Consider the following 11,923-nt stretch of genomic DNA (forward strand, 5'->3'; position numbering starts at 1 on the left):
CAAAAATATTCAATTTTATTTACAGAAAAATAACAGTGACATTTTAAAACATTAAAAAAATATATTTAAGAACACAAAGCATAAATGTAACCCTGGGCAGAAGGGATGTATCAGGTTCATCCTGAAGTTCTGTGCGTTATCACTGAGCCAGATGACACTTTCTTTTTATAAATAAAAAAATGAAACAAAAGTTTTTATGTGTGAGTTTGTACTGGAGTCGTTTATGCAGGAACTTCTCCTTCAATAAACTGTGTTTGCTCTCAATGAACCCGTCTGTCCAGTCTGTGTCAGTGGTTATGGTTGTCACAGACAGTTCATAAAGTCACTCAGCAGTCTGTGGGATTTTGAGTCTGTTGCAGTGATCAGTAATCAAACGGTCTGCAGTTGGTAAAGCTTGGCTCCTTTCTTCAGCAGGAAACCCTGTTCATTCAGGGAACTCACCAGACCTTCAAAATCCATCACCTTTAAGGAGTCAACCAATGAATTAATACATTATTTAGCATGTGAACACTTTGTGTGACAGCATCGTTTAAAATAAACTCATGTCCTGAAATAATGGGATTGCTTGTTCTGGGAATGTTATGTATATTAGTCTGTTCTACTTGTAATGTTCATTTCAGTGTATCTGTATGCTTTCACCTTGATGTTCAGTCTGTTGGCCACTGATCGAAGCATCTGAAGGTCAAACTGCTTCTGATTGGTTCTCTGTGCATGTAAATGCAGAGCGTTGACCAATCGTTTTCCAGCGCTGCGGTGACTCATTCCCGACCCGAGCTGAGAACGTTCAAAGTCCAGATTGCCGAGACCATCTGAGTATGTATCAGCCAGACTGCAAACCAAAATCACACACACACACACACACACACACACACACACACACACAAACACAAACACACAGGGAGAGTGAGTGTATAATATCTCAACATCAGGGCAGCATGATGTTTAATGGATTTTCGACAGGATGTCTTCAGTCATAAGGTTTCTAGGAGCATATGGCTATGTGAACTAGAATTCTTTTGATTCTGTATATCATGCAAATGAATATCAAGACCCTTCATCTTCTGAAGGCTGATATTAAAGTGAACAGACAAAAATAACTTCCACTGGTGAGAGCAACTCCTGTGTACTTACTGTGAATCTAAAATCCCCCTCTCAAAATATTATTGAGATAAAAAAATTAAATACCAAATGGATGTAACTTTGTGTAAGTGGAACAATCTTATTCTAGAAATCCACTTGGCTTGTATTGTGCTTATTGACTTCAAGCAAACGGCATTTTTTAGAATGTTTTTTATTTGAAATAAACTAAAAATACTTGTGCCCTATTGAAAGGATAAGCGCTCAGTGAAGAAACCCCTCATCCGCAACAAAAACAGCGTTGCCACCTTCAACAGACGAAAGCTCTGTTCATGCGAGCGACATTGCCGTTTACTAACTACCCTACCACATGGCCCTTACCTTACCTAGTTCCAGCTTGTGAAATAAGAAGAATACATCCTTTTTCTTTGTTGCATGTGATATTAAACTGAAAATCTTAAAGTTCTGGAATTGGACAAATGTAGCCATTTGAAGATGCTAACCTGGACTACAGGAGAGTTAATAATTTACATTCATCACTACAAATATATTTGTAATGCATCCCTTTACTGAACAGAAAGACTAATGTAGTGGCACCTGTGTTTCATGATCTCCACCACATCCTCAGCGTCACTCTTTGTTGCAGTCTCTCTGAGGTCCAGCCTCGCTCTCGCCTGCAAATACACACACTCAAATATAGTAGTACAGGAGAGCGAGGAAGCCACTTCTCTTAATAAGGAAATGGTTCGTTATTAAACAATAAATACTTCTCAGTTTGCATAAATTGCAGATAAGTTGTCAAACATACAGAAACCTACCTCAGTCAGTCTTACTAACGACTCGAGCTGTCGTGTGGTGATGGGTGTGGCATCAGCAGAGTGAGCCTGAGATCTCAGTGACAGGTAGAAGTCCTGTAGTACCTGTGCAGCCTCAGGACACACTGTGGGATATACGTACTGTCGAGCGTAGCTAATATACTTCCTCAGCAAACATGCTGGAATGGGATCCACACTTTCACCTGCAGGGATCTTGGCAGACAAAAAAACCCCACAAATTGCATGATTGGAAATGATCCTTGACATATGTTCTGCTACATTGGAGAATGCTTCATGTTTTACCTGCAAACGTTCAGACAGCGGCATATCTGAGTGCTCAAATAAGACAGAAGTCTCTAATTCACTGTTAATTCTGGTAACTATGGCGCTGCTCGTTCGGCCTTTTCCTGCCCTGTTTGCCATGACGTGCTCAGACAAGCGGCGGTCATGTGACTCATCTGGGATGTCCAGGAGGAGGAAGACAACGTCAAATCGAGAGAGAAGAGCTGAACCCATTCTGCAGATAAGAATGCACATGTGCAAATTCAACTTGTATAGCTTGTATATTCAACAGCCGCTTAAAAACAATAGCTCTTTTGTTTATCGACTTTGTTGAGCTGACTTACTTCAGGTTTTCAGAAACAGTCTTGCCTCTGTTGTAATGTCCTCCGATGGGGTTTGCAGCAGCTACAACTGATGCTCTGGCAGGCAGAGAGGAAACTATTCCAGCCTTAGCGAGGCTCACAGACTGCTGCTCCATGGCTTCTAGCAGAGCCTGCTGCTGGTTGCCCAACTTATCAAACTCATCAATGCAGCACAGACCTTAGAAGAAGCCAACAGAGAAAAACAAGTACAATCAGGAGTGAGAGTGTGGGAAGACTAAAGAACAATTGAGACTCTCCAACAAGCAGTGAGAACTACAGCAATGCTGTGTCGAAGGCATGGATCTCCAAAGCCGTTTATTTCTCAGGTTTCACTTTAAAGTTTGTTTCAATTCCTTTGAGAGTTGAGAAGTTTATCAGAAACCCTGGGGTCTTTTCAAAGCCAGAGGAACCTAGAGGCACTGCTGCAGTGTGTGAGAAAACTTTTGAGAAAGGGTAGATCAGCAATGGCATAGGATTACATTTCTAGTGTATTATTGAATAGTTTGACGTGTCTACTCTCTTCCTCACCTTGGTCAGCGAGCACTAAGGCTCCAGCCTCGAGAGCATAATCTCCTGTTCCTGCGTCTCGGGACAAAGTCACTGTTAGTCCTAGAAAAAACAATATTAAATATTAAAATCCAAACTTCATTATAAATGAAAAAGATGGGAGTTTGAGCTGCAAACTGCAGCTATGGGACAACAAGGATGAGCATGACTTTTTTAACAATGTACTGTACCTGTGGTGCTTGTGCTGTTGCCACACACATAGATTCCTCTGGGAGCCACATTACACACGGCCTACACACAGAGAACGTATGAACATTTAGGTATTACGTTTCTAAACATATTACAACTTCAAAGGGGAAAAAAGACCTAACAACTTCAATCATTCAATCTTGATTAGTAATAGCATTAATTCCGAAAAAATGTTATCTCAACACATCTCTTTTTTTTTTACTTTTATTCACCAAAACGTGCATACACACACTCACACAAAAGAAGGAGATACAAACAAGAGGGGAACTGTGGTACGGTACAGTTTTGCAAGCAGACTTAGACCAAAAAAACAAACAAACAAAACAAAAGGAAAAACTTAAGTAATTAAAATGAATGAAAGATGGACAAAATAAATAATTGAGCAAACAGGACAAAGAAAAACATGGGGACAGTATGGCAACAAAATGATGTAAAATAAAACTGGTGGATTAGTTGGTTGTAGGTTGTACACATGGTGGCGATTTTTGGTGTTATTTGTTTGTTTTTGTTTTGTTTTTCCCTTTGTATGATGATTACCAAATACAGACTATTTGTAAATTATATTAAAATTGTAGTTATTCTAATTTCTTTTCTCCTCCCTGTTTACCTGCCTGGTTCTGCTGTGGCATTAACTCTCCGGCATAAAATGGTGGTGAGAATTGTGGGGTATATTTTGTTGAATTTTCAGAGTTGGTTTTTGTGCGTGGCTGATTGTTGTTCCATTGATATCTGTTGTGTAAGGAGGTCTAACCATTGTGATGTGCTGATCTTTTTCCTACTTTTCCAGTTGAGCAGTATTGTTTTCTTGGCGATAGTTAGGGCTACGTAAGTAGGGGTATTATGATTTCTTTGGAGTTTGTGTTAAATTCATCCAGATTGCCAAGAATGCAAACAGAGTGGAATGTTGTAGCCAAGGAGTCGGGATAGTGTGGTGGTTATTTTCTTACCAGAAGTTGTTGCGTTTCCTTTCCTAGATATTTTCCTGATTTGTCATTGTGTTCGTAGTGGTTATATCTTAGTATTTGTAGTATGAATTGTGTTTTTTAATCAATAATGCTGTTGAGTTGATTTTTGGTATCTCTAATGTCTTCCAGTATTTCTTCTGTGGAGTTAGTTACATATAAATGATGCAGTTGTTTGAGTTTTTCTTCCAGATTATTTTCCAATCTGTTTTCTTCCTTATTTTTTAAAATGTCAAGTATGAGATTGTTTTTCCTCTTAACACTGATTTAGCTGTTTCCCAGATGAGGGTTGGTGAAGTATTTGCTGTGTTGTTTGTTTCCATGAATAATGTCCATTGTTTCCTAAGGTGTGAGTCAAATTCTTTGTCTTGAAGAAAGGATGTGTTGAATCGCCATCTTGAGTTGGTTTTTGGCTCAGTTTTGTTGTGCAGTATAAAGCTGATGGGCGCATGATCAGATATGATGATTGGGTGGATTGTGGGGTCAGAGATATCTGCCATCATAGAACTGCTTGTTAAAAAGTAGTCAATTCGTGAAAATGATTTATGGACTGAGGAGAAGTCTGTGTATTCCCTTGTTGAAGAGATTTGTAGCCTCCAACTATCGCCAAGACCAATATCTGTCATGTTTAATTATTTCTGTAGAATGCCAGTTTTTGGTGTGATGTGAGTTAGTTGAGCTAGCTACAGTTAGATTGATAACTATGTTGAGGTCTCCACCTATGATTATAGTTGATGTTGAGAAATCCTGTAATGAAGTAAAGAAGTTGTGGTAGAATGTTGGGTCATCTGTGTTTGGGCCATAGATACTTGTTATTGTTATATTGATGTTATTAATTGTTCCATTGATAATGATGTATCGTCTTTCTGGGTCTGTTATAGTGTGTTTATGAATAAGTGGTGTATTTTTATTAATAAGAATTGAAACTAGGTCTGGACCCGAATATTCGGCTATTCAAATATTTGTTCGTCCGGTAGGCAATCGATTATTCATTTTGGGATTCGAATATTCTTTTAAATTTTTTTTTTTTTTTTGTTGGGTACCTGATATTCCTATCCTCACAACGGTCAGTGAACGTCACACTTCAGTTCACCTTGGCCGTTGAAGGGAAGACAAAATGCCGAAGACTTCAGCTGTGTGGGAACACTTTAAATAACATGAAAACAAGAAAAAGGCCGTGTGCCAAATATGCAATTTGAAACTGGCCTACCACAGTGGCACAACAAGCATGAAAAGTCACCTGAATGCTGTAAGTAGTTTATGAAGTATTATATATTATATTTTGACGGTGTAAAAAACCGAGATCATACTAGCTAGCAAACTTAGCTTAGCCTTAACCTTTGCTTGAAAAATAGTTAAGACTCATTAAGTTAGGGTTGTAAAACGTTATAGAGACTTATTGAGCAGTGCCGTGCCGCCGTGGAGTATAAATATTCTGTTTAAATTTAAGATGTTACTGAGTTGGAGAAATAAAAAAAAAGAAATGAAAGAGGGAGGAGCAAAAAGAAAAGGAGACAAATTATGATGATGAAAAAATATGTAAAATAAATAAAGAATAATAATAATAATAATAATAATAATAGAGATTAGGGGGTGAGTTCCAATTATAATATCTCAACACATTTAACAAAAGAGCAGGTGTGTTTTCTGCGTTACCTGTAACATCTGACTCTTTCCCAGTCCAGGGTCTCCCACCATCAGGAGGTGTGGGTCTCCTCTAACTGGGACGCTGTTCTTGTCTATGTGCTTCTGTCGGCCTCCAAACAACACCAAGGCAAGAGCGGCTTTTACAAGCTGGAAACACAAGAATCCACTATGTTGGTCTGACTTTTTGTTATTCTTTTGACAAATTGAAAAAGAAGTCCGAACATGTCCTCTTCACAAGGTGTGTATAATACCAGGTGTGTATAATACCAGTGTATTCAAACTAATTACAAGTATCCCTTTGTAAATTGTGATGAAAATGCTCTTAGTGTTCGTAATCTTGTTATAAAATACCAAACTCACCAGGTGGCCATAGATAGCAGGACACAACGAGCTGAAAGAGGTGAGAACATCGAGTGTTTCATGGGTTTTTATTAGTCAACATCAATGTGCTTAAATAGTCCCTACAGGGCCAAAAGTACATGTTGACAGTAGATGCCCAATGAGGCTGCAATGCTTACAACTTAACACAAAATATAACTGTCATTGGATGAATGAAAAATCATTGTGAAAAGAAATGCTCAGATGTTCAATGTTCATCCTAAGGTGTTGTCAAGCCAATTTGTTGACTGCATCAAAATGTCGAATTATGTTGGCAGGGATAATTTCCAGGCGAACCTCGACATTATTATAGTGAAATCCACTTTCCCTGGGCTAATGAAAGTTGTGTAACATTTTTTTTTATAGAAGATCCAGTTGTATTCTAGATAAGTAGTAAAACCCACAACATGATAAATTATGCTTTAACCAAACAAACAGGATGCTTTAACTTTTCTAAACAGTAGACATGTTATATTGTAGGTTGTACATCTCTTACTGTACTATGAGTCTCAGCAGGCCAGGCTGTGACTGGATCTCCTGGATGGCATACAGCTCCTTCAGACTGAACTCCTCCCTTCCAGAACAATCCTCTTGTGACCCTTCTGACCTCTGACCTGACTTGGTCTGCTGACCTTCAGATTAAGGTCATATATTGTGTTAAATATAAATAGAACTGCTTCATATAATACGTCCAAACTATACAAATTACACACTTTTCATTACCTTTAGAATTGCTGACTGAAGTGGCTTCAAGGTAGAGGAGGAACATACACTGATCCTTGTTCCCCCGAGTAGTACCTGCATACATGTAGTGTCAGTCATAAGTATACTGGATGTAGCTAGTAGATTCTTAAATTACACAACTACCAGTAAAAAAAGATAACGTTTTCTCCAAACTAACTCCCCCCTTCCCTGGGCAGTGTGTGTGTGTGTGTGTGTGTGTGTGTGTGTGTGTGTGTGTGTGTGTGTGTGTGTGTGTGTGTGTGTGTTTCAGTGTGTACCATCGTTGGTAACTCGGACTATCCCGGTCACTGTAACTGTGTCTCCAGGAACGCAGCTGTCACAGAGGTCGGAGTTCAGGTGACACTCCACAGTGCGTGGGATCCGTCCAGTCTCCCTTTGCTCACCCCCCATCAGCTCCTGCACCCTGAAGTGGGCACAAAAAATAATTATCATATCCTATCTTAAGCATATCAATGGGTGACCAAAGTAGGCCAAAGGCTGAACTTTTGCAAAACTGGGAAGTCTTTCTAGTGGAGAAAAGTTTTTTCAACATTTGCATGATGATAAGATGCATTATGCAGCAAAAACAGGGTGAAGCATTGTTAACAATGAAGTCAGAGCTACTCTGCACAATGAACTAGTGATGGCTCTACTCGTGATTAACGTCTTTTTCAACACTTTGGAGTTTAAAAATATCCGCAAACCAAAATGTAAGCCAACATGATACAAACAAATAGAACCGTCACAGGCAGAGAGTTATCAAATCAACATTCTGATAAATATATTTAACCCGTTAGTTTTCATTTAAATGGCCTCAACCCTCATTAGCAAGAAGAATTTAACCTCATCACAGTTTTTCACAGCTGAAAGTGCACATGGATATAAAGATACCTGAAACACTTACTTGATAATCTGCCAGTCTACAGTGTGAGTGAGAGGCGAACTCCTGCAGGGGACGAAGGAACGACTGCGACACTCAGACTGGATACACTAGTAATACAAGACATGTATACATGCAAACACTTAAAGGTAAACTGTAGATTAAAGTTATGCTATTAAAGGGGCTTTGTGTGTACCGTTAAAGGCAGGGTTGGTAATTTCTTCCAGATACACTTTTTAAGATTGTGGTTGAAATTGTCTTTTAGATCCTGACAGAAATTAATAATTCATGTACTCTGAAAAAGGAACAAAGAAAGTCTGTTATCTGTAGCAGTCGTACGACTGTAAAAACTTCGACCAATGTCTGCCACGAGGTACTAATCTGATAAACCAATCATGCCTCCCTGTCTCCCTGCTCATTCTCTACCCTTTGAGTGCACCAGCCCACAGTCAAAGCGTGTGACCGATGACAGAGTTTATACTGTTAGTTTGTAGTTTCTACACAATGCAAGCGATGAGCTGAGTTCAGCATCTGGAGCAACTGCGCACCTGCATGTAAGTTAGGGGCGTGGCTTTTGAGGGAGCACAGAGGGGAAGGGGTGGCTGTAGACGGAGCACTGAGAGAATGCTTTCAATATCATGCTAGTTTTTGAAAATGACCAACCCTGCCTTTAAAGAAAATGTGACAAAAGCTGTGTTGCTTGTGGATACTAACGTGTGGCAACAGAACAGAACAGAAAAGCTTGTTTGAAGTTGTTGAAGTTTGAGGGCATACCTTGTAGTGGTGTGATTTCAAAAACACTAAACGTTTAGTAAACTCGCTAACCGTTAAAACATAATTTTTTTTTTTTTTTAAACATTTGGAAAGGTGCGCAAGTCACTGCACAAAGCACAGAGCAACAGCTGTTCAGCGAATATCAGCGAAGCAGCCGTCACGAGCTGCACACTGCGCAGGTAGTGACTTTCTTCTCCTTCCCTCCTTCCCTCCCTCCCTCCCTCCCCTCCTTCTCACAGCTGTTCTTCTGAAGAAGTGTAGAGCGCAACAGTGAACTCACACTCCAGTTATCGTTCTTAATGTAACGTGCCGATAATGTTTTAAATGATCGAAGTTTAAAAAATCATAGTAGCCTGTTGTTTAACATTCAGAGTGTTATGTAATGTAAACCGCACCGGAGATGATGTCCCCGTGTTTACCTGTTGAAGGAAATACTTACTTAATACTTTGTTAAAAACGTTAATTTAACAAGCCGGCCGCCGCCATGCACCCACCCCCCCCCTTGACGTTTAGCATATTGGTCAGTTTTGCACACCAAAAATACCTTGGTAGGTATAGCATATTTCCCATGCTGCAGCGGCAGAGACAGTGTGTTTGAGCAGCCCAGGCACCTGAAGGCCATCCTGGTACACAGAGGTCTGATGTTGCTCACTCTGACCACTGTTCCCCTTACACACACCAGCCGTCCAAACACGCTTGCTCGCAACATCCTCAAAGGAGTCAGTGGTTCATAGTTGAACAGCCTGTGAAAGATTTACACAAAAAACGGTCAGCTCCATTCACTCCAGGCTGCTGTATATGCTGTGCTTAGCTGTGCACTTTACCTTGCACTGATGTGAGGGATGTTGATGATTGGGGTGGCGTCAGGAAGTTCTTCCCCCTGCAGCTCAGCAGCCTGTTTCACTAAGTCTAAAGTCAACACCTGAAACAGACACACACACACACATAAATGCATTCTGGTATTTCATCTTCAGTCGAGCAGATACTTTCTTTGCCTCTTCAGAGTTCTTTAATTTTTTGATTTAGACAAACATGCTATAAATCACATCGTATTCATCACGTTAGATATTCATGTAATGCTTTTGAGTAGTTTATAATAGTTGTGCCCTGTCTCTTCAAACCTGAAGCCTACACAGTAAGTAGTGCTGTGCGCTGCCTATATGTCTATACGCATGTACAAGTTGCAACACCAATACTGAATGAAAAATATGGAACATCCCTCTTTGTACATGACAGCTTCATTTTGAGTGCGTGTACCTGATGAACTGCCACTCCCAAACAGTTGAGCATCACCTCTGGCTGTTCCTTCAGCTCTGTGGTCAAATCAGGGATCGCTTGACGCACCATTTTGTCTCCAGTCAGGTCTGCGTAATCCACCAGAACACTTCCCTGACGCTCAATCTCATCCTACACACAAACACAAGAAGACAAACACACACCACATCAAAAGATGAAGAACCTAACGTTACAGATCAGAGATCTACAAGAAGACAAGCTAGCCAACCTTGTCATACAGCTGAATCTTGGAAGTGAAATATTTCTCAAACACTTTGATCTTTTCCACACTAGGTGAGCTCTTGATGAAGCCTGTGGGGGAAAAAAAATTGTTACGGTATACCCTAACAATCACAGGCAAAAACATATTTTTGACAATGTGCAGCCAAAGAGTTCCATCAACACACGAGTACCTTCTGTGAAGTATAGCATCCATCCTTTGTACGGACACAATCTATCAAGAGTTGTCTGTAAAGGGACTGAGGAGACAGTAGCATGACTAATTATTCAAATGACGTATGATGTAAATTTACCTTTTTATTTGTATTTCGTGTGATATGTAGCAAAAACATTAGATGCTGTTAGTAATGTTTAAACGTTTGTTTAAAATTCAATGTTTTCGAGAGGAGATACTTTTCTTTAAAGCGTTTTTGTTTTTAAACGAGAATGTAATCCTTTACATTTAATCACAGGATAGATACAATGGAAAAACAAGTGAAACTCACCTCTCTGATGGTTTCCTGATGCTCCCCCTGAAACACTGCCTCCACCTCCTGAAGCTCCCCCCGAGCCTCTCCCTGCTTCTCCTCCTCTTCCCCTCCACGGTCTATTCCCCCATCCTCCCCCTCCCCTCCATCCTCCCCCTCCCCTCCATCCTCCACCACCACCTCCTCCTCCTCTCCATCCTCCCCTCCCTCCTCTCCATCCACCACCTCCTCTCCATCTGCTGCCACCTCCTCCTCCTCCTCCTCTCCCTCCTCCACCTCCTCCTCTCCCTCCTCCACCTCCTCCTCCTCCTCCTCTCCATGAGCCTCTCACAGACTCCTCTCCACTCATAGCTTTCCTAAGACAAAGTAAAAAAAGAGTGAGAAGTTGAGAGGGACACAGCAAAGTTAAGAGGAAATACTCTCTAATACTTTTATTGATGAAACTAACTCCATCAAAAACAGATAATTACATGTACTAAAACGGAATGACTAGATTGAATTAACTCTTTGTAGAGAGCCTTTAAACAATCCTGAACCACCTGACAAATCGGCACATAAATCATCTACATGAGCAAAGTATGACTCAACTATAACTGTGTATGTTATTATCACAACTCATTTCTGCTACCCCCCTTCACAGCAAACCAACAACAAACCAAGACTAAAGGCACAAGTTACGTTTTGAATAAGCAAAGAAACACTTAGATAAGTCTGAAGTTTGTTGTATTCACAGTTTTTACGTCATCTAAAACCTGTCGTTTAAACTTGATAGTAACAGACGTGTGACACAAACCTTTCGTTTTTCCTTAAAATTCAGTGGGAAAAGTCCGATATTTGAACAACATCCACAGAACGACGACTACGTAAACCCAAAACGGTATGAATTTACAGATGTTTACACCAATGTTTACACCAATGTTTACACTACACAGGTTGTCAAAGTTCCCTCCACTGACGTTAAAGCTTCTTCTTCGGCTGCTATTACATGCAACACAGAATAGTCACGGCCCTTCACCGCCCTCTAGAGGAGGATGAAGTTACTACAAAAATTACACTTAACAAACACTCTGAATTAATAATCGACCAGAAATACTGCAATATACATAACATACATGCAAATAACTGTACTCAAAATCAATTATTTTTTGCTAAAGTCCTAGTCTAACCACATTGGTTCCTTCACAGTTGAGCTCTCATGTAATTTTATCCATAGGTCTAGTTGAAATCTGTGTTTGGTGCTAGGCCTATTTATATAGGATATTTATCTTCTAAAAACGTCAAATTA

The 11,923-nt window shown here is 40.0% G+C and overlaps 1 protein-coding gene across 1 annotated transcript; it reads right to left on the reverse strand.

Annotated features, from left to right (window-relative positions):
- mcm8 (minichromosome maintenance 8 homologous recombination repair factor) lies at positions 1-10,987 on the reverse strand. Its single transcript, XM_061040288.1, has 21 exons — positions 10,915-10,987; positions 10,657-10,866; positions 10,345-10,410; positions 10,161-10,243; positions 9,914-10,063; positions 9,481-9,578; positions 9,201-9,399; positions 7,907-7,992; positions 7,281-7,426; positions 7,003-7,077; positions 6,776-6,911; positions 6,262-6,292; positions 5,911-6,048; positions 3,274-3,334; positions 3,065-3,145; positions 2,519-2,714; positions 2,196-2,409; positions 1,896-2,105; positions 1,675-1,751; positions 640-829; positions 1-462 (listed from the first exon to the last, which is right to left on the reverse strand). Exons 1-21 carry the CDS (start codon positions 10,985-10,987, stop codon positions 370-372), a joined length of 2,613 nt encoding a protein of 870 aa, XP_060896271.1. The 3' UTR covers positions 1-369.
- Between the last annotated feature and the right edge of the window lie 936 nt (positions 10,988-11,923).

Source organism: Labrus mixtus, chromosome 6 (genome assembly GCF_963584025.1).
Source record: "Labrus mixtus chromosome 6, fLabMix1.1, whole genome shotgun sequence".
In the NCBI taxonomy this organism is placed as follows: Eukaryota; Metazoa; Chordata; class Actinopteri; order Labriformes; family Labridae; genus Labrus; species Labrus mixtus.

Bases quoted from the DNA above. Each gene is read 5' to 3' on its own strand.
- mcm8 (XM_061040288.1), bottom strand. From the start codon at position 10,987: ATGAGTGGAGAGGAGTCTGTGAGAGGCTCATGGAGAGGAGGAGGAGGA. The intron at 7,427-7,906 runs GTAAGTGTTTCA...TGCCCACTTCAG, and splicing joins GTAGACTGGCAGATTATCAA to GGTGCAGGAGCTGATGGGGG. The intron at 6,049-6,261 runs GTGAGTTTGGTA...TTGTGTTTCCAG, and splicing joins CTGCTATCTATGGCCACCTG to CTTGTAAAAGCCGCTCTTGC.